The following is a 26076-nucleotide window of genomic DNA, read 5'->3' as shown; positions in this document are numbered from 1 at the left end:
CTCAGGTGCTTTTTGTTTTTTGAGTGGCTGGTATTTGCCAGGCGTCAGGCTCCTGTGATCTCATTTCATCAGTCAGGACTGTAGGGTAGGCGACCTCACGTCCATTTGCAGATGAGAAAGCTGTACTTGCCCAGTGTCACACATGGGAGCTGCTGGAGAGACAGGTTTAGCCTGTTGTATTCTGGGTCCACAGGTGATAGCGTGTTCTTCCACCTTGTGGGTTATATATGAATCTTGTCTCTGATTTCTAAGAGAAAGGTCATGTTAAAAAGATTTTTAAAAAACTTATTTTTGTTGTCATCTTCTCTTTTTGAGCATGTTAACTTCCTGTCAGAGATATAAAAAGCTGATGCCGGACAGAGGAAGGGGGCAGACATTTCAGTCACTGTTTCTAGAGGGACGTCAGAGCTCCAAAATCTGCCTGTTTAAAAGAGCTGAAATTGTGCTGGGGGAGGTAACCGTCGCCTGCTATGAGGTTGTACCAAAGCTGCGTTTGAAATGGCAGCAGGGCAGACGCAGATCCTTCTCCTTGTCTCCCAAGGCAGTCTGGAAAGAGGCTGTGTGTGTGTGTGTGGGGGGGGCGCCTCTTGAGACCCCCCACTTGACTTCACAGCTTGTGGCTATCTTTGGGGTGCCCACTTGTCAGTACTGTTGCTGTGAGAGGTATGCATTTGCAGTTCTGAATTCCGGCTGCACCTGAAATCTTGCTGATTCCCCTGAGCCCACAGTGTACAGAATGTAGTAGGTGGAATGGAGAGAGCAGTGGGCCTTGGAGAAAGTAGTTGGAATGGATGGGGAGAGTCAACCAGGCATCTTTGGTTGAGATCACTCAGAAGACTCCTTAACTTTTTTTTTTCTTAACCCTTATTTTGATTTGCAACTGAATATTTATTTATATACTTGGCATAATGTCTTTTCCCCAATTGGGCTGCCCTTCCCAAGGGCAGTGACTTTGTTTTCACCTTGTGTTGGTGGTTCCTCACATTTTGGGACCATAGTAGGTATACAGATCATAAAGTTTGTTGCATCAGCGCATGCCATGGGAGCTGCGGCTCCTGTGGGAGAATTTAATCCCGAGGCCCCCACCAAGACTTGGTTGTGATTTTGGCTCCGAATGCTGACTTTTTCCCATCTATTTTAAGGTAACATTTTTAATTTACATTGCAAAGGCTTAATGCTCCACTAAATACAGAGTTCAACAAATACAAAGTAAAGAGACCCTCGTTCAGTGAGAATACAGGCAAGGGCTATAAACAATGATCTAATGAAAAATGTCAATTTCATATACAATAAATGTTTTAAAAGATTTATTTATTTGGGCTGGCGCCATGGCATATGTCTGTGGCGCCGGCACCCCATATGGGCGCTGGTTTGTGTCCCAGCTGCTCCTCTTCTGATCCAGCTCCCTGCTATGGCCTGGGGAAGCAGCAGAGGACAGCTCAAGTGCTTGGGCCCCTGCACCCATGTGGGAGACCTGGAAGAAGCTCCTGGCTCCTGGCTTCAGCCTGGCCCAGCCCTGGCCATTGCAGCCATTTGGGGAATGAACCAGCCATATGGAGAGTGAACCTCTCTCTCTAACTCTGCCTCTCAAATAAATAAAAAGTCTTTTACAAAAGATTTTTTAAAAAATACTTTTATTTTTACTTATTTGATAGGCAGAGTTAGAGAGAGGGAGGACAGAGAGAGAAATGGCTGCAATGGCCAGGGTTGGGCCAGACTGAAGCCAGGAGCCTGGAATCCCATCTAGGTCTCCCATGTGGGTGCAGGGGCCCAAGTACTTTGGCCATCTTCCCACTGCTTTCCCAGGTGCATTAGTAGGAAGCTGGATTGGAAGTGGAGCAGCTGGGATTCCAACCAGTGTTAATATGGGATGCTGGCATCACAGGTACTGGCTTAACCCTCTGTACCATAATGTCGACTTCTCCACATACAGTAAATTTTATAATAGGCACAGATCATTAAACCTATGGTGGTGAATCATTCTTACCAATTTGTTTGATAAAGATTTAAAACAAAGCTTGGCAAAACACTGTATTTGCAACAAAATGATATACACAGGCATTTCTTTTATTACTTTTTTTTTTTTTTTTGACAGGCAGAGTTAGTGTGTGAGAGACAGAGAGAAAGGTCTTCCTTTTTCCGTTGGTTCACTCCCCAAATGGCTGCCATGGCCGGCACGCTGCACCTATCCAAAGCCAGGAGCCAGGTGCTTCCTCCTGGTCTCCCATGAGGGTGCAGGGCCCAAGCACTTGGGCCATCCTCCACTGCCTTCCCGGGCCATAGCAGAGAGCTGGACAGGAAGAGGTGTAACCGGGACAGAACCGGCACCCCAACCGGGACTAGAACCCAGGGTGCTGGCACTGCAGGCAGAGGATTAGCCAAGTGAGCTTTTATTGCTTTTAATTATAACTCCCTCATATAAGGGAGAATGTATGGTATTTGTCTTCCTGTATGGCTTATTTCATTCAACATCAGGTTCCTCCCATTGCATTTATTTTAATGCAAATTAAAGAATTTCATTCTTTTTTATAGTTGAATAATATTCCTTTTGTATATATACATGTTGAATATTATAGTTGAGTAATATTCCATTGTGTGTGTATATATATATATACATGTTGAATATTATTCAACTATAAAAAAGAATGAAATATTCATTATATATATACATATACACACACACACACTACATTTGCTTTATCCATTCTTCTGATAGTGGACACCTTAGATGATTCCATATTTTGGCTACTACGAATAGTACTGGTATCTTTTTGATACAGTGCGTTCATGTCTTTTTTGTATACCCAGTAGTGGGATTGCTGAATCATATGGCAAGTCTATTTTCTAGTTTTTGAAAAAGTCTGTATTGTTTTCCACAGTGGCTGCACTGATGTACATTCCCACCAACCGTGTGTAAGAGTCCCTCTTTCTCCACATCCTCTTCAGCATCTGTTACTCTCTTTCTTTTGGATAATAACCTTTCTGACTGGGGGGGGTGGATCTCATTGTGGTTTTGATTTGCATTTCCCTGATGGCTAGTAATGAGCATTTTTTTTTTCCCAAATATTCAAAGCTGTCTGTTGAGGTCCTTTGCCCATTTCTTAACTGGATTGGTTGTTTTTTTGTTGTTGAGCTTTTTGAATTGCTGATTGGGGACATTAATCCTTTCTCAGATAGCTTGCGAATATTTTCTCCTATTCTGTGACATATCTCAAGGATACTGACTGGAGATTTTTCCTGATGAGGGTTTTAGTTCGGTCTGCTTCTTAGTTACTGCCCTGTAGCTCAAGGTCTTCTCTTGAACTCCTCTGATGGATTCTTGATGTATTTTAGAAAGTACTTAAGGCCTGGGAGCACAGGCTATGAAGCATCTGGTTCACCTTGACCTCTAAAATTAGCAGGCTTGTTCTTTTCCCTCCTGTTCTGAGTGTTTAGATGAGGAACACAGTTCTATTTTGAGGCTTATTATAAAATAGAATAAAGAAAACTTGATGACTGTTTGCTTTTAAAAATTCTTTACTCATCAAAACCGGTTTAATGGTTGTTTTTTTCTTGAACCTCTTTCAACCTCTTTATTCCAAATTGACTTTCCTTAAATTTATCTTTTATAAATATGTGTGCGCTATATATGTGTGTATACATGTGTGTGTGTGTGTGTGTGTTTGATCTCAAACTTACTGGGACTGCTTCTTAAACTTGGCTTTAAAAAAAAAAAACCTTTCTTCTCAAGACCAGAAATAAAGGGGTAAGTAATTATGGGTAAGAAAACTGGAAAATATTTCACAAAAAAGTATAGCATTGTATGTGTGTGTGAAAACATGTGTGTGTGTATATCTATATTTTCTCTTCCTGGCCCCACTCTTCCTTAGCTAGAGTGACCTAGATTTGTTTGTTTTGGGGAAATTTACAATATTTCTGGATTCTGTTATTTCTTTTAGGTAGTTGGACTAGAAAATATTGGACTTGTAATTTATATTCTTAAAATCTTGTACTCTTGGCCAGCGCCGCGGCTCACTAGGCTAATCCTCCGCCTAGCGGCACCGGCACACCGGGTTCTAGTCCCGGTTGGGGCGCCGGATTCTGTCCCGGTTGCCCCTCTTCCAGGCCAGCTCTCTGCTGTGGCCTGGGAGTGCAGTGGAGGATGGCCCAAGTGCTTGGGCCCTGCACCCCATGGGAGACCAGGAAAAGCACCTGGCTCCTGGCTCCTGACATCGGATCAGCGCGGTGCGCCGGCCGCAGCGGCCATTGGAGGGTGAACCAACGGCAAAGGAAGACCTTTCTCTCTGTCTCTCTCTCTCACTGTCCACTCTGCCTGTCAAAAAAAAAAAAAAAAAAAAAATCTTGTACTCTTAGGAAAAGAGGAAAGTGATATGGCTTTTATCTTATTTTATTTATTTATTTGAGAGGTAGAGTTACAGAGAGAGAGGGAGAGGCAGAGAGAGAGGTCTTCATCCGTTGGTTCACTCCCCAGATGGCCACAATAGCCAGAGCTGGGCTGATCCAAACCCAGGAGCTTCTTCCAGGTCTCCCATGTGGGTGCAGGGGCCCAAGCACTTGAGCCATTTGCTCCTGCTTTTCCAGGCCACAGCTGAGAGCTGGTTTGGAAGAGGAGCAGCCAGGACACAAACTGGTGCCCAGATGAGACACTGGTGCTGAAGGTGGAGGCTTAGCCCACTGCGCTACAGAGCCAGTCCCCAGGGATGTGAGTTTAGCTGTTGGGCACTAAAGAAGCGGTAGCAGCAATAAAGTGAAGACTTGCTCATGCTGTTCTGTGTTGAAGTAGGAATTTGAATAGTTGAGGACGGTGGAGGGTTATTTTTAGGCTCGGATTAAACACATTCAGTTTTATTTAAACACGCAGTAGAACCTATGTTTGAGTGTTCTGCTGTCACCTAAGGTTCACTCCACAGTTCAGGGGCATCTCTTGCCATTTTCATCTCTTCACACATCTCACACAGCCCTGGGCGCATTAGGGACACACGATGAATGAAAGCTTGATGCGTTTAATTGAGTGTGGTCTTCCTTAACCCACATACTGCTTGCGTTTTGACCTATTTGGTGGGGGAAACTTCACTTTTGCATTTTATATACACATAGACAATATGCCTGGGAATCAAATACGTGTTTTAAGTGCTGCTTTATTAAAGTTTCTGAGTAAAATGTAGACTACCTTTATGACATTCTTTCCTTGAACAAGATAAGCACTATAAAGGAAAAAATGACGCACTATACTGGATTTAGGTATATGTGTTCATTAGAAGATACCATTAAGAAGGTAAGAAGACAGGCCACAGAGTAGAAGAGATTTGCAGGATACTTGTCTGGCTGGTGTCCAGAATATATAAGTAACTCCTGCACATTGGTATATAAAATAAATCCTATAAATCGGTCTTTTGATCAGCAGCAAAATAGGCAAAATATTTGAAAGGAACTTCCCAAAAATGATATCCAAATGCCCCAAAAGTTCCTAATATCATTTTTCACTAGGGCAAAGCAAATAACCGCAAGCAGGGTAAGATACTGTCACGCCACTTCCGTAATGACTGTGTGTCTGCAAGGCGTTCAGCATCTGGGACCCTTGGGCACTTCCGGTTGGAATGTGAATTGGTACGACTTTGGAAAGTTGGCAGTTGGTGTTACCTACTAAAGTTCAACCTAAGTGTTCTCTAAATCAAGGAGTTCCACTCCTCTAGGGTTACCCAAAAGAAATACGTGTGTATGTGCATCAAAACATACTACAGGAGTGTACCTAGCAGTGTTTCTAGTAATAGCACTAGGGCCTTTCCAGCGTCATTGAGATGGTTTTCCAATAAATTATAAAATAGAATACACTCACACAAGTGATCAGATTCACAATATCACTCGGCCTGAAATAAGCCAGCGAGAGAGAGTGTATATACACTATGTGTTTCCTCTTATATAAAGTTCAGAAACAAGGGAAGACTAAAGCAGCTCAGAAACAAGCAGAATGAACCCGTGCTGTAGTCTTGCTGTGGCCTGGCGCCAGTAACTCGGCCAAGGCCTGAGATGGCCTTCCAGAGTGTGGACAAGGTGCAGTTTGTGGACTTAGGTGCTGGTTACATAGGGTTGATTGGTGAGAATTTGTCGAGTTGTACACTAAGGACCTTGACCCAGTTCTCTCTGTATAAAGGCTTCAGTAAAATGTGCGCTTAAAAATTTTAATACAAAGTTGACTTCGAAAGTCTACCTTTGTGCTGTTTGCCATAACTGATGGATCGTTTTCCTCCTCATACAGCCCTGATCCACTTCAAGCTGGTAGGATGTGAATGAGCACATACACTACTTGTTTATGTGCCAGGGGTCTGGGGTGGGGATGATGTGGCATTTAAAAATTAATCTAGTCTTTCTTGTCAGATATTCAACACACTAATAAGAGTTTCAGACAGCTTTATTAAAAGAGAATTGAATTATCAAATGATCACCATCATGGTCCATTTTCTGTTGGTATAACAGAATACTTGAGGCTGGGTAATGTATTTTTTACATAAAAATTTATTTATTCATTCATTTATTTGATACTTCTCCTTGACTACTTTAAAGGTGGAGTTACAGAGGCAGAGAGAGAGAGAGAGCGAGAGAGAGAGAGGTCTTCCATCCCCTGGTTCACTCCCCAAATGGCCGCAGTGGTCACAGCTGGGCCAGTCCAGAGAATGAGCCTGGAGCTGCTCTTCCAGGTCTGCCACAGGGGTGCAGGGGCCCAAGGACTTGTCCCGTCTTCTGCTGCTGCCCCAGGCCATAGCAGAGAGCTGGATTGGAAGTGGAGCAGCCGGGACTGGGACTGGCGCCTGTGTGGGATTCTAGCACTGGAGGTAGTGGCTTTACCTGCTGTGCCACAGCGCCAGCCCCTGGGTTTACTTTAGTTTACGGTTCTGGAGGCCGAAAGTCCTGGGTCTTACAGGATCATTTGTTTGGCCTCATGGCGGATGTCCTCACTATGGCTGTAGCGCGTGCAGAAGAGATGGATCACGTGGAGAGACTGGAAGCCAGAGGGATTTAAGGGCCAGGCTTGATCTTTTTATATAACAACTAGCCCAGATCCTGTGAGAACCTTAATCTCTTCCACCGGCTAACTAGTGGGCTAACTTCTTACTACTAGGCCCCGCCTCTTAAAGGTTCCACCACCTCCGCAAGACCAACTGCAGACAGTTCCCAGCATGTGACTCTTGGGGGACACACTTTGAAGACTTTCCCTCTGCCTCCTGGCAGCACACCTCTGCAGAGAGAAGAACCTGCTCGGTGAGGGAGGGGTCTGAGCACTGAGGGCCCAGCTTTCAGAGGAGGCACGCCATTTCGGCCTTATTTTTTATCATGGAGACGCCAAGAGAAGAACTCTCCACAGCCTTCAAAGGAAGGATCTTAGGAGGTCCTAAGAGATGGAAATCTAGAAGATGCTGTGTTGCTTTCTCTGAACTGGCTGCATCCCTCCGTTCTCAGCCTGGCCTTGTAAAACACAAGTCCTTCAGATTTGCTGTGTTGTCGCACTTCTGTACCTCTGCAAATCTTGGTTCTCTCTCCCTGGGAATATCATTGCTTTCTTCATTGACTAAGTGTGCTCCTGATCGTTCTCCATGCCATCTGCTGGAGCTAGCCCTTCTTTCCTGGGTCCTCCGACTGAGGCTGGGTACACCTTGGCTGGTTGCAGGTCACACGTGGCTGTGTGTTTATTCTTCAGTACTAGCCATTGGAGCTGTCGGCTTGCACGTGGTAGGTGTTTTAATATGTATTATAAGAACAGCTGAATGATTGAGCATGGTTTCTGAAGGACAATAGCTGTCTTCTAAAGAATCAAAGCCAATTATAGTACTTGACACCAAGAGACACATATTTAAACTTTTCCCAGAAGAGGTGATAATTTACATTAATTTCTCAGTAAAACCAAGGTGTATGTTACAATAGCATATGCATTTTATAGTGATGGGGAGAGTGTTGATAACTGGTTCCTATGGGTATTAGACATGTGACCTTGGCCTCTTTATCCTGGTCCTCTAATCAGCTGATTTAATTTTAGTGGAATCCCTGGAGAAATGTTCTGATTCTGTATGCAGAATGCAGAAATCATAAATCTAATGTATAGATCCTGACTGCATTACAGTTTGTGGATTAAAGCTGACAGATGAGACTATGTGGATAGTATTACTGGGTAATGTAGGCATTATGATGGTGTTAATATTTCTCTTCTCAAATTTTGTAGAATTGAATCTCAAAATGTGTTATCTGAAGTTTTACCATTTCACTTCATGTAATTTCTCAAGCTAATTTTAAATTAAAAAAGATCTGAGTAGAATTGCCATTTGTTCAGAAGTTTAGAATGACAGGCTTAGCATAATAAATTAGTAAGTATTGAATGTCCACTTACTTAGGTTTAATACTGTCAGTAATACATAAAAAAGGATGAATTTGACCTTGATGTCAAGCGGCCTATATTTTATTGATGACATGTGAGTAAGAGAACAGATAGAAAATGATTTTTAGTGGCTTGTTTGCAATCCTGACTGTAAATGGGAGGTCAAGTAAAAAAAAGGTTTTGGAATTCACAGATTGAGTTAGAATCCTGGCTTTTTTTTCTTTTAGTTTTATTTATTGAAAAAACAGAGTGACAGAGAGATAGAGAGATCTTCTGTCCTGTGATTCACTCCCTGAATATCCTCAAATGTCCGCAACAACTTGGGGTAGGCCAAGCTGAAGCCAGGAGCCTAGAACTCAGTCCAGGTCTCCCATGTGGGTGCAGGGACCCAAATACTTGAGCCATTACCTGCTGCCTCCCAGGGTACACATTATCAGGGAGCTGGATGAGAAAGCAGAAGTGAGAGCTGATCCCAGGTACTGTGATACAAGATCCATCAAAAATGCCTGCTCCTCCTTTGAAAAAAAGAAGTTACAGGGGCCAGCGCTGTGGTGCAGCGGTTTAAAACCCTGGCCTGCAGTGCCGACATCCCATTTGGGCTCCGGTTTGAGTCCTGGCTGCTCCATTTCTGATCCATCTCTCTTCTGTGGCCTGGGAAAAAATAGTGGAAGATGGCCCAGGTCCTTAGGCCCCTGCACCCTTGAGGGAGACCTGGAGGAAGCTCCTGGCTCCTGGCTTTGGATGGGCCCAGCTCTGGCCATTGTGGTCATTTGGGGAGTGAACCAGTGGATGGAAGAAGACCTCTACCTCTCTCTCTAACTCTGTCTTTCAAATATATAAAATAAATTTTTAAAAAAGTTATAGGAATATTCTTGGTGAAATTGACATCCCTGAAACTGTTTCTCTGTTTGCAAAGTAGAGATATGGATGTATACAACTTTTTTTTTTTCTTATTTTTGAGGAATAGCGACAGCCCAAGGAAGCCCTGGTGCGTGATAGTGCACCTCTTGCGTGTTTGAATGAAAGAATGATTTAGTGGAACTTTGTCGAAAGCAGTCTGCTCAGGCCAAACTATTGATAGATTTCCTGAGGCGAGCAGGAGTGAAGTTCAGTGATTGATCTGATGGCCGGTCTCAGAGAATTTGGTAAGAAGTCTTCTTGTTGTGGGGTGAGTGACCCCCTGCCTTTAAGAGTGTTCAGAGACCCTTTAGAGTGCTCCCTGGAGTTAGCCCATGGTACCCAGGGGTGTGCCCAGGGGTGGTTTCACATAAAGGACGGCTTGTTAGGAGTCAACCAGGATGAACTAAGAAGGCGGATATGCAGGTGTTTCAGAGATGGGTCAATTACTGTGCACCTCCCCCCTCTCCCACTGGGGGTGTCAGTTATTAGAGCATGCCCCATCCTTTGCTGTTCTCTTTAGCAGTTGTAAAGCATTTTCTTGATGCCTGTGTGCCTGCTTACTAGTGGGGCATTTTGACTTAGCTAAATGTTCCAAATTGTTTAAATTCTGTTTAGGGTCAGATGACTGTTTAGGTTTCCTTGTTTGTCTGTTTTTCCACTACAGGGTTGGTGCCTTGAAACTATCTGCCTTGTAAACCAAAAATACCATTTTCCTGGGTATGCCTTAGTTTTATGCACATTTTTCCCTGCTGTAAGACTCTGACCTGCTTAAAGCCCTTCCTCCTGGGTCACAGTTGATGCTTTGTGCTTTACAGTCATGGAAGACATAGCCCTGCTGATTCAGATTTCAGCCCTCCAGGATGGCTTCCCTAGAATGGGGAATGGGCAGCTGCTCTGGAGAATGAGGCCCTGGTCCACATTCAGCCACCATTTAGGGAGAATGAGTAACAATTTCAAAATCAGAGTAGGAAAAGTAGGGTCAGCTCCAAAATTGAGGACTAGTCACAAATTGGCTGTTATATGAAGTCACTGTAGTTGGATTTTACCAGAAGTGGACACCCTTGTGGGACCTGCCTGTAGTTCAAGAAATTATGTGTATTTTATGATATGTCTATGATTATGAAAGGATCATTTTTCTTTCTCTGGGAATTAGTAATTTCTGTTAATAGCCATAGAAATTTCACTAATAATGATGGCATCTTTGTTTATTCAGTCTCTGGCTCAGGATCTAAACTATTTTACATTAATTTTGTCAGTAATTCTTTTTTAAAAAAAGATTTATTTATTTATTTGAAAGTCAGAGTTGCACACAGAGGAAAGGCAGAGAGAGAGAGAGAGAGAGAGAGAGAGAGAGTGAGGTCTTCCATCCGATGATTCACTCCCCAATTGGCCGCAATGGCCGGAGCTGCACCAGTCAGAAGCCAGGAGCCAGGAGCTTCCTCCGGGTCTCCCACACGGGTACAGGGGCCAAAGGACTTGGGTTGTCTTCCACCACCTTCCCAGGCCATAGCAGAGAGCTGGATCGGAAGTGGAGCAGCCAGGTCTTGAACCGGCGCCGATATGGGATGCCAGCGCTTCAGGCCAGGGCGTTAACCTGCTGTGCTACAGCGCTGGCCCCTGTCAGTAATTCTTAAAATATCCCTGGCTGTGAGCTGCCTTTTAGATGAGGTATGTGAAAACTTGCCCCTCTAAACCTAGGAGGTCAGTCCTGGGATGGAGAGCGGGACCCAGGTTTTGTGGTTCTGGGTTTGGTGTTGGTGACTGACGTGCATGTGTGTGTGTGTGTTTATTCCCGGCAAGAGAAGGCGCTGTCCTGAGAGCTTAGAGACTGCTACCGTGGGTCCTGGAGTCCCTGAGCTGTGCTTTGGGGTGGAAGGAAGCACATGCCCTGCCCCAGCTGCTTTGGCATGCTCTTATCTCTCTTTTCCTTCTCTGGGGAGGAGGTGAGTGTGAGAGTTCTCTGCCAACCTTGCATGTGAGGCAGGCGGTCCGGTCAGTTTTAACGCTCAGCAGATCCTGCCACTTGCTTTTGGGTTCAGGGTCAGAGAGAAGGAGGTGGAGCAGCTACCTTCGGGTGGGGTTGAAGGGAGGGTGAGATGTAAGGAGGAGGACTTTTCTCTGTGTTTTCTTAGTCATAGGACTGAATCCCAAGTAGCTAAATTTAGCTTAGGTTCCTGTTGAAAGCATCATCTTTTTGGGGCGGGTGGTGGGGGGAGAACGGAAAACCTTTTTGTGTATCCTGCTCCGTGAAGCCAATGGGGAAGCAGGAGGAGGTGAGGTTGCCATGGAGATGGTAGCTGTGTGCAAGGGGAGAGCAGCAGGGTTTAGAATTCCAGGAAGGAAGAGAGAGTGATGTCATCAGATTCCATGGACCAGCCCAGGAACCCCTGTGAGGTTGGTGGGGAGTTGGGTGTGTGTGGGGGGGTGGCGGAGTGGGAGTTTGTGCAGGGGAATTGTGGCTTCATAAGGTGTGGGGAGTCCAGTTCAAGCAGAGAGGTTGGTCATGTGGAATTGTGCTGATCTGCATTAATGCTGATTGTTTTTTTAAATCCGTAAATCATTCTGAATTTGCAGAATATTCTCTGTTGAACAAAGCCGTATTTCTTTAACAAAGGAGCTCAACTAGATGTAGAAATGTAATATGTTTTCGTAGTCCTGTCCCATTAGTGTTTGTGTGTGCCTTCATCCCTCGTATGTGAGGGTATTTGTGTGCAGGTTTTGGCTGTGTAGTTGCCTTTGTATGGTGCCTATTGCAGTGCTGCATGCAGTAAACGCTTCACTAACGCCTGTTGTGCTGTTTACTTTGTGTGGATGGCCGTGTTTAAATAGAGCACATTTTGGGCTAGGAATTCTGTAGGGGAAGGCAGCGCAGTTGCTTCTGCAGCAGGAAGGACAGCTGCGTGCTTGCAGACAGCTGTTCTGACGGACGTGTGTTTGTGTTGGCGGGGAAGGGCGGGTGTGTTCCTGTGGGCTTGAATAAGAGACTGAGTTTTATTTCTTTTTTCTTTTTGCTTTAAACAAATGTAACAGAACCTGTGCATCCAAATGAGCACTGCCCTTCAACACAGTCACCTTGGCTCTGGTGATAGGACGTTGCGCAAACCATACAGAACTCTGATTTGGAATCGGCATCAGTGATGAGTGCTGAGGGAAACGTTTTGAATGCTACCCCCCGGATTATTTTATTAAAAACAAAAGCAACCACAAAACCCGGCATCAGCCAGGGACCAGGTTTCTGTGAATTGGCCTTTCCTGATTTGGTGCTCAAATAATGGGCTTTTATCCCAAGTAAGGAAATTTAAAGTCACAGGCGTAGGTTCTAAAGGCGTGTTCCTTTTCAGACCAGCGGCTCTTGGATTGCTGAGTGCAGCAGTGGTGTTCTGTGTGATGGTTGCTTCTGAGTCATAAGACATAGCCTTCGCAGGGCGACGTCGTGCAAGGTGACCCACTTGGGTTTGTTTGTGCAAGGTGTCTGTTAAGATCAGTGACATTAGCACGGGGGAATGAGGGAAGCAGTGTTAGGTGGTGTGTCTGAGAGTACAGACTGTGGTATCAGATTGGCCCAAGTCAGAACCCTGGTTCTGGTTCTCCCGGGCTGACCTTGGACAAGCAGCTCTCCGGGTGAGTCGGCTTCCTTGTGGATGAAGAGGAAATGGTAGTGCCATGAGCAGCATCCTCACTGTGTGGTTTGAGGGTTAGGTAAGCTGATAGGACGCGGCTGAGATATTTGGTATGCTGTCATTTGGTGCGTGCTGTGGTTACTGTTAATAACTGTATGTTTCTTTGAACTGCACTGTTATGGGGCAGAATTAATTACGTCCATACAGGGTATAGTGTAGTGGTCGAAAGTCTGTGTCAGAATCAACCTGGGCCTCACCCTAGACACTGCTGAATGCAAGAGGAAAGATGCAGGAATCTGAAATCTGTCATTTAAACATGATTATCAGACCGTCCCGCTGCTGAGCCAGTGCAGGAACCACTGAGCGTAGTCTAGAGCAGGCAGGGGGACCAGCAGGGAGTGCGGTCTGCAATGTGGCCCGAGCACCAGCGGCCCCGGCATGTGGGCAAGCAGCGCTCCTAGGGCCCACCTGGACCCACTAATCAGAATCTGCATTTTAGTAATTTTATCTAGTGATCTGTCTGCACATTAAAGTTTAAGAAACACTGCTTTTCTTCCCCCCTGGGAGTAATGGGGTGACGACCACAGGTTAATGAGGAATTGTCTCCAGTTGCTGGAAGAGAATGAGTCTGAGCCAGTGTGGAGATGAGTGTGCACTTGGCTCCCTGATTGCTTGCTTTTCTGCACTAAACCACTGTGTACCCTGTTACAGAAAGAACAGGGTGATGATTGTGGCTCCGGCTCTTGTGTTTGTCGCCTTGGTCCAGTCATTTAACCTCTCAGCTCTCACTCTCCCTGCGTGGTAACAGAGAGAACACTGAGCTCATGGAATCTGTGTGTAAGTGATGGGGAGAGTATTGCAGTGCCCATGAACGTTAGTGCCTTTCCCTTTCCCTTCTCCTTCAACCTTTCATTAATAAACCTGTAGAGGAGTTCCATTCCCCTCTGAAAGGCCCACCAGTTGAGTGACAGCACCATCCTGTCTGTAGGTTCCTTGCTTCTTGCCCTCTTCTAAGTTAGCTGAAGATATTACTCCCAGAAAGCTATACTTAGCCTCCTTTCCCCCCCTACAAATTGCATTTTACTTAACAGAGACTATTATCTAAGAGGGCTTGGAGGGGAAAACTATAGAAGTTGAAGAGCTGAGCTGATACAGGAATTAAAGGATGATGGGATCTGATAGAGGCAGCTCTTACATGAATTCTTAATAGTTGGCCATATGTTTTTTTTTTTTTAAGATTTATTTATTTATTTGAAAGTCAGAGCTACAGAGAGAGAAGGAGAGGTAGAAAGAGAGAGAGAGAGAGGTCTTCCATCCGATGATTCACTCCCTAATTGGCTGCAACGGCTGGAGTTGTGCCAATTAGAAGCCAGGAGCCAGGAGCTTCCTCCAGGTCTCCCACACGGGTGCAGGGGCCCAAAGACTTGGGCCATCTTCTTCTGCTTTCCCAGGCCGTAGCAGAGAGCTGGATCGGAAGTGGAGCAGCCAGGTTTTGAACTGGCGCCCATATGGGATGCTGGTGCTTCAGGCCAGGGCGTTAACCCACTGTACCTCAGTGCCAGCCTGGCCATATGGTTTTTTAAAAAAATATTTATTTTGTTTATTTGAGAGGCAGAGTTAGAGAGAGAAGAGAAAATGAGATCTTCATCCACTGATTCACACCCCAAATGGCTGCAACACTTGGACTGAATCAGACTGAAACCAGGAGCTTGGAACTCCATCCGGTCTCCCATGTGGGTACAGGGGCCCAAACACCTGGGCCATCTGCCACTGCTTTCCTAAGCTGTTAGCAGGGAGCTGGATCAGAAGTGGAGCAGCCAGGACACACCCTGGAACCCACTTGGGATGCCGGTGTTGCAGGTGGTGGGGTTTACCCGATGCTCCACAATGCAGGCACCCGCCCCCCTCTTCCATTATCTTCTTTCTGAAATAGAATAAAAGCAAGTCCAGGAACTTGCTCTGTCGGCACCACAGGTAGAAGGGGGAGTTTAGGTCAGACATTGGCAGTTGTAGCCAGCGGGACACTGGAAGCACCAGTGGAGCAGTGCAGGCCCTGTTTTACCATCAGTCAGGTCTTTGGGGCGCGGCAGGTGAGCAAGATTGTGAACTCAAAGCATATACATCTTTTTCAGAAAGTTCATGGAAAATGAAATGAAAAGTTTATTTTGGTGCCGAAACTTTTTGAAACCTAGGAATAATTTTCTGTAATTTGCATTTTCCACTAGCTTTTTGAAGGCCCCTCCTAGGCATGGATTTCTCAATTTTTTGCACTGAAATAAACTTAATTATATCTCCCACAAAGTCTTTAAAGTACTCTCACATAATAAAAACTGTTACAGTGTTAGCTTTCCCCAAGAGGGCAGATGTTCTTCTGCATGTTCTTTGTGTATGCTATGCCTGATCTTAACATCCTCGCAAGGTTGGGCAGAATCTCAGACTTCACAGGTCACCACACTGGGCCAAGAGAGGCTGAGCACCCTGTGACTCCCTCCACTGACAGGCACCAGAGCTGGTGTGGCATCGTGTTGAATAGCAGCATAAGTGAAGAGCGTTATGAAAGCTAAACTGAGGTAGCTAGTATATACCGATTAAAATAACATTTATTATGTTGGCTATCTCAGACTTTTGGCAGAGTTGTTCATTTACATTTCGACAGTGTTATTCAACATGCTAGGCTATCTCAAAGGGATTTTTTTGAGTGTTGCAGAATGATCCTTTGGGAGATATTTCCTTTATACTCTGAGGCTAATTAAGAAATATCTTTTTTTTTTTTAAATGCCAAAGCTTGTGAAGCCTTCATTCAGTGAAACCCCCAGTTTGAATTGAATATGGCAACACAGACTAATCTGTTGGTGATTATCAGTTGGCACATTTAGTCACACAAGTATTCACATCATCATGTCTGTTATCCCATTCAGATACAGATGCAGATAGTTGTCAATGGTTACATAAAGACAATTTCATATTCTTGATAGATTTCTAAGTTACATTTGGAAGGACCCCAAATTTGCAATTAGAAGAGTTGGGTTGCAGACCTCTTTTTGTTATTTACTGCCTGTGAAACGTTGGGCACGCCATTTAGTCTCCATGAGTCTCGGCGTGTTCCCCCTTGTCAATCAAAAGAGAAGGCAATTGTCCCTCGGTATCCTTGGGGATTGGCTCCAACCCCTTCAGATACTAAGATGGAGGATTCTCGAGTCCCTTGTTTAAAGTAGCATAGTAATTGGTATAAGCTACACAGTCCTGTATGCTTTAAATCTTTTCTGGATTACCTAAAATACCTAATATAAATGGTTACACTGTGTTGTTTAGGGACTAATGGTAAGAAAGAATGTCCAAATGTGGTCAATACAGACTCAAGTTCCACCCCCCCCCCTTGAATATTTTCCATCCATGGTTGTTGAATCCATGTATGCAGAATCAATAGAATCAGAGAACCAACTTTAATTTATCTGACAGGATTATGAATAAAAGGAAGTCCTGTCTCATCTTACTAGCTCTGTAACTTTTTTTTATTAAGATTTCTTTCTTTTCTTTTTTTTTTTTTTCTTTTTGTTTTTGACAGGCAGAGTTAGACAATAAGAGAGAGAGACAGAGAGAAAGGTCTTCCTTTTTCTGTTGGTTCACCCCGCAAATGGCCGGTGCGCTGCGCCAGTCCAAAGCCAGGTGCCAGGTGCTTCCTCCTGGTCTCCCATGAGGGTGCAAGGCCCAAGCACTTGGGCCATCCTCCACTGCCTTCCTGGGCCACAGCAGAGAGCTGGACTGGAAGAGGTGCAACTGGGACAGAACCAGCCCCCCATTTGGGACTAGAATCTAGGGTGCCGGTGCCGCAGGCGGAGGATTAGCCTAGTGAGCTGCAGCACCGGCCAGATTTATTTTATATATTTGAAAGAGTTACAGAGAGAGGGAGAGACAGAGAGAGAGATCTTCCATTTACTGGTTTGCTTCTGAGATGGCCGCAACGGCCAGAGCTGTGCCAATCTGAAGGCAAGAGCCAGGAGCTTCTTTGGGTCTCCCTTGTGGGTGCAGGGGCCCAAGGACTTGGGCCATCGGCTGGCGCCGTGGCTCAGTTGGTTAATCCGGGAAATCAGTGGAGGATGGCCCAAGTGCTTGGACCCCTGCACCCGCATGGGAGACCAGGAGGAAGTACCTGGCTCCTGGCTTCAGATTGGGCCAGGCTGATGCCAGGAGCCAGGAACTCCATCTGGGTCTTCCACTTGGCTGGCAGGAGCCCAAGCACTTGGGCCATCCTCTGCTGCCTTCCTGGGTGCACTAGCAGGAAGCTGCATTGGAAGTGGAGCAGCTAAGACTTGATCCGGCACTCTACTATGGGATGCCCAGGTCACATGTGGCCGCTTAACCTGCCGTGCCAGAATGCTCACCGCTTTTTTGAACCTTCTGTTGCAGGCACTGATGATTTTATCCCGAGCTACATTCAAGCAACATTAGGAATGTTACCTTCATTTGTACCATACTGAATACTGCATTGCTTTTCTTTAGAGTTTAGTTATTCACTTATATTTATTTGAAAGGCAGAACAGAGCTAGATAGAGTGTGAATGACAAACGAGAGAAAGAAAGTCTTCTATCTGCTGGTTCATACCCCAAATGCCCACAGCAGCCAAGGCTGGGTCAGACTGAAGTCAGGATATAGGAACTCCATCTGGGTTTTCTACACGGTGATAAGGACCTAAAGTACTTGAGCCATTCTCTGTTGCTTCCTAGGGTACACATTAGTGGGAAGCTAGATTTGAAATGGAGGCAGGACTCAAACCAGGCACCCCAGTGTGGTGGTTTAACCCTTTGCACCGTAACACCTGCCCTTGCCATTGCATTTCAACATTTTGAATTTAGGGGTGAAATTCACGTAATGTGAGATTAACCTTTCAGAGTGAACAATTTGGTAGCATACGGCACAGTCCGTACCATCGCCTGCACAGTCCGTACCATCGCCTGCACAGTCCGTACCATAGCCTGCAAGTAGTTGAAACGTTTTTTCATCCTTCCTAAAGAACCCTATACCCATTAAGTAAGCCTCCTCTGTTTCCCTCCCTCGGCAGCCACCACTCTGCTATCTGTTCTATCAGTTTACCTATTCTGGATATTCCAAATAGTCATACAATGTTTGGCCTTTGCGTCTGGCTTCCTAATACAGTGTACTGATGCGTCCTGCTACATGGATGAACCTCATGACACAGTCCTTTTTTTAGCTGAACAGTATTCCTTTGTGTGTGTATACCGCAGTTTATCTGTTCATCCTTTGATGGATGTTTGGGTTCTTTCCACCTTTTGGCTATTGTGAATGGTGCTACTGCTGACCTGTGCTCCTTTCTCAGTGCCTGTGGGTCTGTAACTGGGTTTGGAATCTCCAGGTCTTGGAGCAGCTGCCTGTTTACCTTCTTGAGGCACTGCAGTGACTGTTTCCCATAGCAGCTGCTCCATTTTATGTCCTCACCAGCAATGTACAAGGGTTGGTCAATTTATTTTTAATGAGGAACACAGTAAGACAGGGAAAGCAGAGAGAAAATATTTGTAGCCTTAGAGTTTATTAGAGCTTTGTATCTCAGATTTTGCCTGATGGACTTATTAAATATTTATTTAGCGTCACTTCAGTGCTAAGAATGAAATTTAGCTCAAGGAAATGTATCTAATCTATTTTAAGTGGAGAACAGACTGAGGAGTGAGAAGTAGAGAGGTGAAAGGGGAATTTAAATAGACTGTAAAGTTCCTGGAGGGCAAAGGCTGTGTTTGTTTTCAGGTCCTTCGCATTTAACAAAGTGATTGGCATGCCATGGGTCGCTCTGGGGCCCTCGGGCCTTTCCCACATCCAGTGATTCACTGGGATTCACAGAACTCCGAGTACTTGCATACTGGTGCTTTATAGTGGTGGAAGGACACAGAGCAAAGAGAAAAGATGCTGGGGTGAAGGCTGGGGGGAACCTGGCTGGAGCTGCCGGGAGCCCTTTCCCAGTGGAGTCACGAGGGACCTGCTCGCTTCCTCTAGCAGGAGCGTGGCAGTGTTGTCTACCAGGGAAGCTCATTGGAGACGCAGTGCTGAGTCCACACAGGCTGCCCATCCTTAGCACACACCCGAATTCCAGGGTCCTGTCAGCCACCTACTCTTAGCAGTTCTGGGAGTAGAATCCTCCCAAATCTAAGTTCCCAGGCACCAGCCCAGGCCAACTTAGCAAGCTGCTCTTTCTAAAGATAGCAGTCAAGCCTGTTATGTTCTTTCCTTTTAAAAAACATGTTTGCTTTTCCATGAACTTTTTAAAGATTTACTTACTTTATTTGAAAGGGAAATTTCCTGGGGTAGAGGGTGGAGGGATATTGTCCATCTGCTGGTTCACTCCCCAGGTGGCCGCATCAGCCAAGGCTAGACCAAGTCAAAGCCAGGAGCCAGGAACTCCCTCCAGACTTCTCATGTGGATGGCAGGGGCCTAAGCACTTGAGCCATGATCTGCTGCTTCCCAGGCACTTAGCTGGGAGCTGGATCAGAAGCACAGGGTAGTCAGGGCTTTGATATGGATTGCAGGTGTCATAAGTCTGCTGTGCCACAAGGCCTGCTCTGTATGTAAATTCTTTTTTTCAGGTAGATGTGTAGTTCTTAAACAATGTGTTGCTAGGCTCTCTGAAGAAAAATACTGTAGTAGAGAGCCAGCAGGGATTTTAGTGTCAGATAGACCTGAATTTGTAATAATCCTGTGGGAAAACGGTATTGTTTTTCCAAGCCTTAGTTTCCTTACTGTGGAGTGAAATAACAATCAGGGTTGGGAAGCGTTATTTCTGCCAAACACCGTTTTTATACTTATAACACCATTTGTGGGCCATGCAAAACTATCAACTTAAAAATCAGTGCTGCCCACAGTTGCCCTCAGGAGGGCCAGACCAAATGATTTCACAGGCCTTATATAGCCCACAGGCTGGATGTTCCCCACTGCTGCCATAGGGTTTAGTTAGAATTAAAAGTGGTGATGTGTCTGAAACACTCACCACAGTGCCCTGTATATGGTAAGTGTCTATGAACATTTTGTTTCAGCTCGCTTCTGTTAATTGTCTGGGTCCAATCAGGAGAGAAACTGCCCAGGAATTTAATAGAGATTTTATTTGAAAGACAGAGTGACAGAGAGAGAGAGAGAGAGAGAGCAAGCTTTCATCTGCTGGTTCACTCCCAAATGGCCATAATAGCTGGGAGCCGGGCCAGGTTTCCATATGGGTGTAGGGTCCACTGCTTTCTCAGGAGCATTAGCAGGGAGCTGGATAGGAAGTAGAGCAGCCGGGATTTGAACTGGCACCCATATGGGATGCTGGCATTTAACCTGCTGTGCCACAATGCCAGGGATTCAGCATAAGGGGAGATGGAAGCAGCGAAGGATTGGCTTATAAAGAGAAAAGAGAACACTAAAGAATCGCAGATGTAACACAGATATAATGTCAGGTAATTATATGATTGATACATGAGACAGTACAACTGATGTTCAATAACATTTACCCATTGGGCTAAGATAAAACTCATTAGGAGTCATCTCCTTACGCCTAGCACAGGGTCTGGGATCTAGACCTTGTGGAAGGGACATGCTGTGACTCTGCACGGCAGAGAAGTGAGTCCCTCCTGTCTCATATCAGCAGGATTTGCTGGAAGTCTGCCTTTTTGAAGTTGCCAGGAATGCACACTGTAGGGTACCAAGGAAGGCAGTTGACAGGGGACTGTCTTACCAGAGGCACTCTGCTATTTAACAGCCCAAAGAGGGGCACAGGGAAGCTGCTGGCTGCTGGCTGCCGTGTGCTGCAGGAACCGGGAGGGAGGGAACCGGCTTGTCCTGTAGGAGCCTTTCTTCCTGCCATGCCACTTCTGTGCCCTCTGCCGACGACGCTTGACGTCATGCAGGCTGGCAAAGGCAAAATGTTTAAAGAGCCCCAGGTCTGTTTTCATAGAAACGATAAAAAGTATAAATTTGGAGTTTAGAGCCAGTTAATTGACAAGCAGAGTATGGGTGGAGTGGAATTTAACTCTAGATCTTTAGAAATTGGGAAGAGGATGGCAAAGGGACAGAGAGCTAGGGAACTTCAAAGAGAAGTAAGCACGTGACGTGGTGCTTAAGAAACCATTTTGGGGGCCGGCGCTGTGGCACAGCATGTAAAAGCCCCAGCCTGCAGCGCCGGCATCCCATATGGGAGCCAGTTCGTATCCTGGCTGCTCCACTTCCGATCCAGCTCTCTGCTATGGCCTGGGAAAGCAGTGAAAGATGCCCCAAATCCTTGGACCCCTGCATCTATGGGGGAGACCTGGAAGAAGCTCCTGACTCCTGACTTTGGATCAGATCAGCTCTGGCCATTGTGGTCATCTGGGGAGTGAACCATTGGATGGAAGACCTCTCTCTCTCTCTCTCTCTCTCTCTCTCTCTCTGGCTCTACCACTCTCTGTAACTCTGTGTTTCAAATAAATAAAATAAAATCTTAAAAAAAAAAAAAAAAGAATGAAACCATTTGCAGCTCACGCTCCATATCAGAGTGCCTAGTTTCAAGTTCTGGCTTCACTCCTGATTCCAGCTAATTGCTAATGCAGACCCTGAGAGGCATCAGGGCATCAGAGCTTCAACTCAGAAGGTTGAAGCTCTGCCATCGTGTGGGAAACGTGGATTGAGTTCCTAGCTCCTGGCTTCAGCCTGACACAGCTCTAGCCATTGCAGGCCCTGGGGAGTAAATCAGTGGTTTGGAGCTCTTGTTTGCTTGCATATTCTCTCTCTCTCTCTCTCTCCTTCTCAAATAAATTAGTAAAAAAGTAAGACATGCAAAAAATGAAATTGGACCAATATAATATATAAAGATAACTCAAAATGGATCTAATGCCACCATGTAGGAGATAAAACTGTAGGGGCTGGCGCTGTGGTTACAGCGGGTTAAGCCGACTCCTGCCGTGCTGGCATCCCATATGGCACCAGTTTGAAACCCAATTACTCCACTTCTGATCCAGCTCCCTGCTAAAGTGCCTGGGAATGCAGTGGAAGTTGGCCCAAATGCTTGGACCCCTGTACCCATGTGGGAGACCTGGAAGAAGGTCCTGGCTCCTGGCTTCAGCCTGGCACAGCCCTGGGCATTGCAACCATTTGAGGGAATGAACCAGCTGATGGAAGATCTATCTCTCTCTCTTTCCCCCTCTCTCTGTAACTCTGCCTTTCAAATAAGTCAATAAATCTTAAAAAACAAACAAACAAACAAACAAAAAAAAACCTTGGCCGGTACTGCAGCTCAATAGGCTAATCCTCCGCCTACAGCGCCGGCACCCCAGGTTCTAGTCCCGGTCGGGGCGCTGGATTCTGTTCTGGTTGCTCCTCTTCCAGTCCAGCTCTCTGCTGTGGCCTGGGAGTACAGTGGAGGATGGGCCAGGTGCTTGGGCCCTGCACCTGCATGGGAGACCAGGAGAGGCACCTGACTCCTGGCTTCGGATCAGTGTGGTGCAGCCGCAGTGGCCATTGAGGGGGTGAACCAATGGCAAAGGAAGACCTTTCTCTCTGTCTCTCTCACTGTCCACTCTGCCTGTTAAAAAAACAAAACAAAACAAACAAACAAACAAAAAAAAAAACACAAACACCGTACAAGAAAACTTGGCTGTAAGTCTTCATGATCTTGAATTTGGCATTTGACACTAAAAGCATAGGCAACAAGAGATAAGTTGGAGTTCATCAAAACTAATAACTTTTATGCACCAAAGAAAGGCAACCCAGTGGTGTATTTGAAAAGGGATTACTCTCCAAAATGAAAAATAACCTCTGCAACTCAACACCCCCCTCCCCCAAAAAAAGGTCCAGTTAACAAATAGACAACGGACTGGAAAAGACGTTTCTTCAAACAAGATACACACATGACTAGTCAGCACCTGCATAGATGTTCTCCATCATTAATTATAAAGGAAATGCAGGTCAAAACCACAGAGAGAGGACACTTTACAGCCATTATAATGGTTATTATTACAAAAGTACAAATCAGAAAATAAGGGTTGATGAGGTTGTGGAGAAATTGAACATTGCTGGGGAGAATTTAAAATGGTTCAGCTGCTGTGGGAAGCGGTATGGAAGGAGGATCCTTAAAAACTTAAATATAGAATACCAATGATCTAGCAGTTTTTCTGGATATATAGCCAAAAGAATTGAAAGCAGGGACTCAAACATATTTGTACATCCATGTTCATAGCAGCACTGCTCACAGCTGTCGAAAGGACAAAGCAACCCAAGAGTACATTGATGGATAAATAAAACGAGTAAACAAAATGTAATATTTACACACAGTGGAGTATTATTCAGAGACATGCTACAGTGTGGGTGGACCAGGAAGACATTATGGTAAGTGAAGTAGGCCAGTCGCAAAAGGCCAGGGTATGATTCCATGTACACAAGGATTGCCTAGGACAGTCAGATTCCACTAGTGAGGGGAGCGAGGAGTCAGTGTGTACTGGGCACAGAGTTTCTGGAGGAAGATCAGCAAATTCTGCAGATAGATAATGGTCATGGTTGTGTAGCCATTTGAATGTGCTCCATGCCACAGAAGTATGCACTTGAAAATGACTAAAATGGTTGATTTTATGCATACTTAACCACAATATAAAAAAGCAGCTGCTGAAGAATAGTAATATGATTTAAAAAAATTTTTTAAAATTTTTTTTGACAGGCAGAGTTAGAGAGAGACAGAGAGAAAGGTCTTCCTTTCCTTTGGTTCACCCCCCCAAATGGCTGCTACAGCTGGTGCGCTGGGCCGATCCGAAGCCAGGAGCCAGGTTCTTCTCCTGGTCTCCCATGCGGATGCAGGGCCCAAGTACTTGGGCCATCCTCCACTGCCCTCCCGGGCCACAGCAGAGAGCTGGCCTGGAAGAGGAGCAACCGGGACAGAATCCGGCGCCCCAATCAGGACTAGAACCTGGTGTGCCGGCGCTGCAAGGCGGAGGATTAGCCTAGTGAGCTGCGGCGCCGACCAATAATATGATTTTAAAACTTTGTGGAAGGGATATATTAGTGGAGAATTTTATTTCTTATGTATTTAAAAGTAATTTTGTCATTGCAAATTCATTTTTATTAAAAAAGTGAGGACAGAGTGGGTTTGTAAAGGAAATGTAAATACTGAGGTGGTTAGCTGGCAGGGCTTGGTGACAGCTGAGTGGACACATAGCTGTATGAAGAATACAAATGAGAGGATTTCAGAAAGTTTATGGACAATGGAATTATCTAATGTGGTTTTTCCAGGAACTTTTGACATGCCGTCATGTGTTGCAGAAGATGAAATTCTTGGTTGTTTCACAAGGGATCTTGTTCACCCTGTCCTTGAACACTGGGATTGATCTGTACTCCCTTTCATTCTCACCCAGGCACATTCTCCTTAAGAACTGGTGTCTAAGTAAGCTAGGAAAAATTTATTTAAAGTTGGTTATTTGGCAATGTGCTGCTTTGTGAGATTTGGGCTTTCTATAATTAGTCCACTGGACTTTCTAGTGATAATGACTTTCATGATTTCTCTCAGGTCACTTGCAGCTGACAGACATGGGGGCCAGGATGGGGTTCCTTGTGGGCTTGTGTTAAATACTGTGCCGGATGAACTTCACTTTAATCATCACAACCTTGTGAGATGGAAGTTATTATTCCACAGTTGAGAAAATTGAGACTCGGGGAGATCGAGTCATTGGACTAGAGTCCCGTCGTGAGCAAGCGACACAGCTTCCTCAGGCTGCTCACCTGCGAAGTGAGGGGATCGATTGGCTTCTCATCTCTTAGGTACCTGTGTCTGCTGTTTGGAAAGTGGTAATGTTACTGTGCTCCAGAGATGGGCTTCAAGGCCCTAGTAAGTCCCCTGTGTATTGCTTACACCAGGGTATTTCTAATTAAAAAAGAGAAAATGGTTTTGGTGTGGTAGTGGTGAATGTAACAAAGGCATGTCACTGGTTGTCTTGGGCGGGTGGAATGAGTTGTTTCATTTTTTATTGTAGCAGGAAAGCTTAGGTTACCAGTCGTCAGTTGGATCGTGTGCTGGGACCATGTTGTTAGGTGCCACCAGATTCGCATCCCTGAACAAACTCCCAGCTTATCTCTAGGCGCCTTGCAGCCTCCACGGCTGAGAGCAGGATGGCGCCTGTGGTTGCTTAGCAGTCTCTTCTCCAGCCAGAGGTGCTTGTGGCTGGATTAGTTTTTGCACACAGTGAGTGGTCCATGGAGTGTAGGCACATCTCCCATTCCCGTGACATTCTCTTCCATGTCTCAGTTCAGAAATGGGCTGAATACTCGGGCAGTGGTGACTTTGCTCCCAGGGAAGGCAGTGCCATCTCCTGAGCAGCTGGATTGGCGTCTCTCCCAGTCAGCGTGGTGTCGTCACTCTTTCCTCTGTCACTGCGTGTGTGTGTGCAAGGTGTCGTCACTCTTTCCTCTGTCACTGCGTGTGTGCAAGGTGTCGTCACTCTTTCCTCTGTCACTGCGTGTGTGCAAGGTGTCGTCACTCTTTCCTCTGTCACTGCGTGTGTGTGCGCAAGGTGTCGTCACTCTTTCCTCTGTCACTGTGTGTGTGTGCAAGGTGTCGTCACTCTTTCCTCTGTCACTGCGTGTGTGTGTGCAAGGTGTCGTCACTCTTTCCTCTGTCACTGCGTGTGTGTGCGCAAGGTGTCGTCACTCTTTCCTCTGTCACTGCGTGTGTGTGTGCAAGGTGTCGTCACTCTTTCCTCTGTCACTGCGTGTGTGTGTGCAAGGTGTCGTCACTCTTTCCTCTGTCACTGCGTGTGTGTGTGCAAGGTGTCGTCACTCTTTCCTCTGTCACTGCGTGTGTGTGTGCAAGGTGTCGTCACTCTTTCCTCTGTCACTGCGTGTGTGTGCAAGGTGTCGTCACTCTTTCCTCTGTCACTGCGTGTGTGTGTGCAAGGTGTTGTCACTCTTTCCTCTGTCACTGCGTGTGTGTGCAAGGTGTCGTCACTCTTTCCTCTGTCACTGCGTGTGTGTGCAAGGTGTCGTCACTCTTTCCTCTGTCACTGCGTGTGTGTGTGCAAGGTGTCGTCACTCTTTCCTCTGTCACTGTGTGTGTGTGCAAGGTGTCGTCACTCTTTCCTCTGTCACTGCGTGTGTGTGCAAGGTGTCGTCACTCTTTCCTCTGTCACTGCGTGTGTGTGTGCAAGGTGTCGTCACTCTTTCCTCTGTCACTGTGTGTGTGTGTGCAAGGTGGTCTC

General features: G+C 45.7%; 1 protein-coding gene across 30 annotated transcripts in view; it reads left to right on the top strand.

The window, feature by feature from the left end:
- The window catches only part of RBFOX2 (RNA binding fox-1 homolog 2), a 319017-nt gene that overhangs the window by 66655 nt on the left and 226286 nt on the right, over window positions 1-26076 (top strand). For 4 of the 30 annotated variants that reach the window (XM_070052879.1, XM_070052875.1, XM_070052876.1 and 1 more), the window contains exon 1: window positions 11625-11659. The exons of 17 other annotated variants lie outside the window; for them this stretch is intronic. Coding sequence is in view for 3 of the 13 variants with exons in the window: in XM_070052865.1 (XP_069908966.1) it covers window positions 11618-11659 (42 nt within the window). In the remaining 10 variants the exon portion in view is untranslated. Of the gene's footprint in view, window positions 1-11548; window positions 11660-11706; window positions 11762-26076 lie in introns of those variants that run through there. 9 more of the 30 variants (XM_070052865.1, XM_070052864.1, XM_070052871.1 and 6 more) reach the window with 9 other exon arrangements.

Source organism: Oryctolagus cuniculus, chromosome 11, assembly GCF_964237555.1.
Source record: "Oryctolagus cuniculus chromosome 11, mOryCun1.1, whole genome shotgun sequence".
Taxonomy (NCBI): Eukaryota; Metazoa; Chordata; class Mammalia; order Lagomorpha; family Leporidae; genus Oryctolagus; species Oryctolagus cuniculus.
This window is presented reverse-complemented; position numbering and strand designations above follow the sequence as displayed.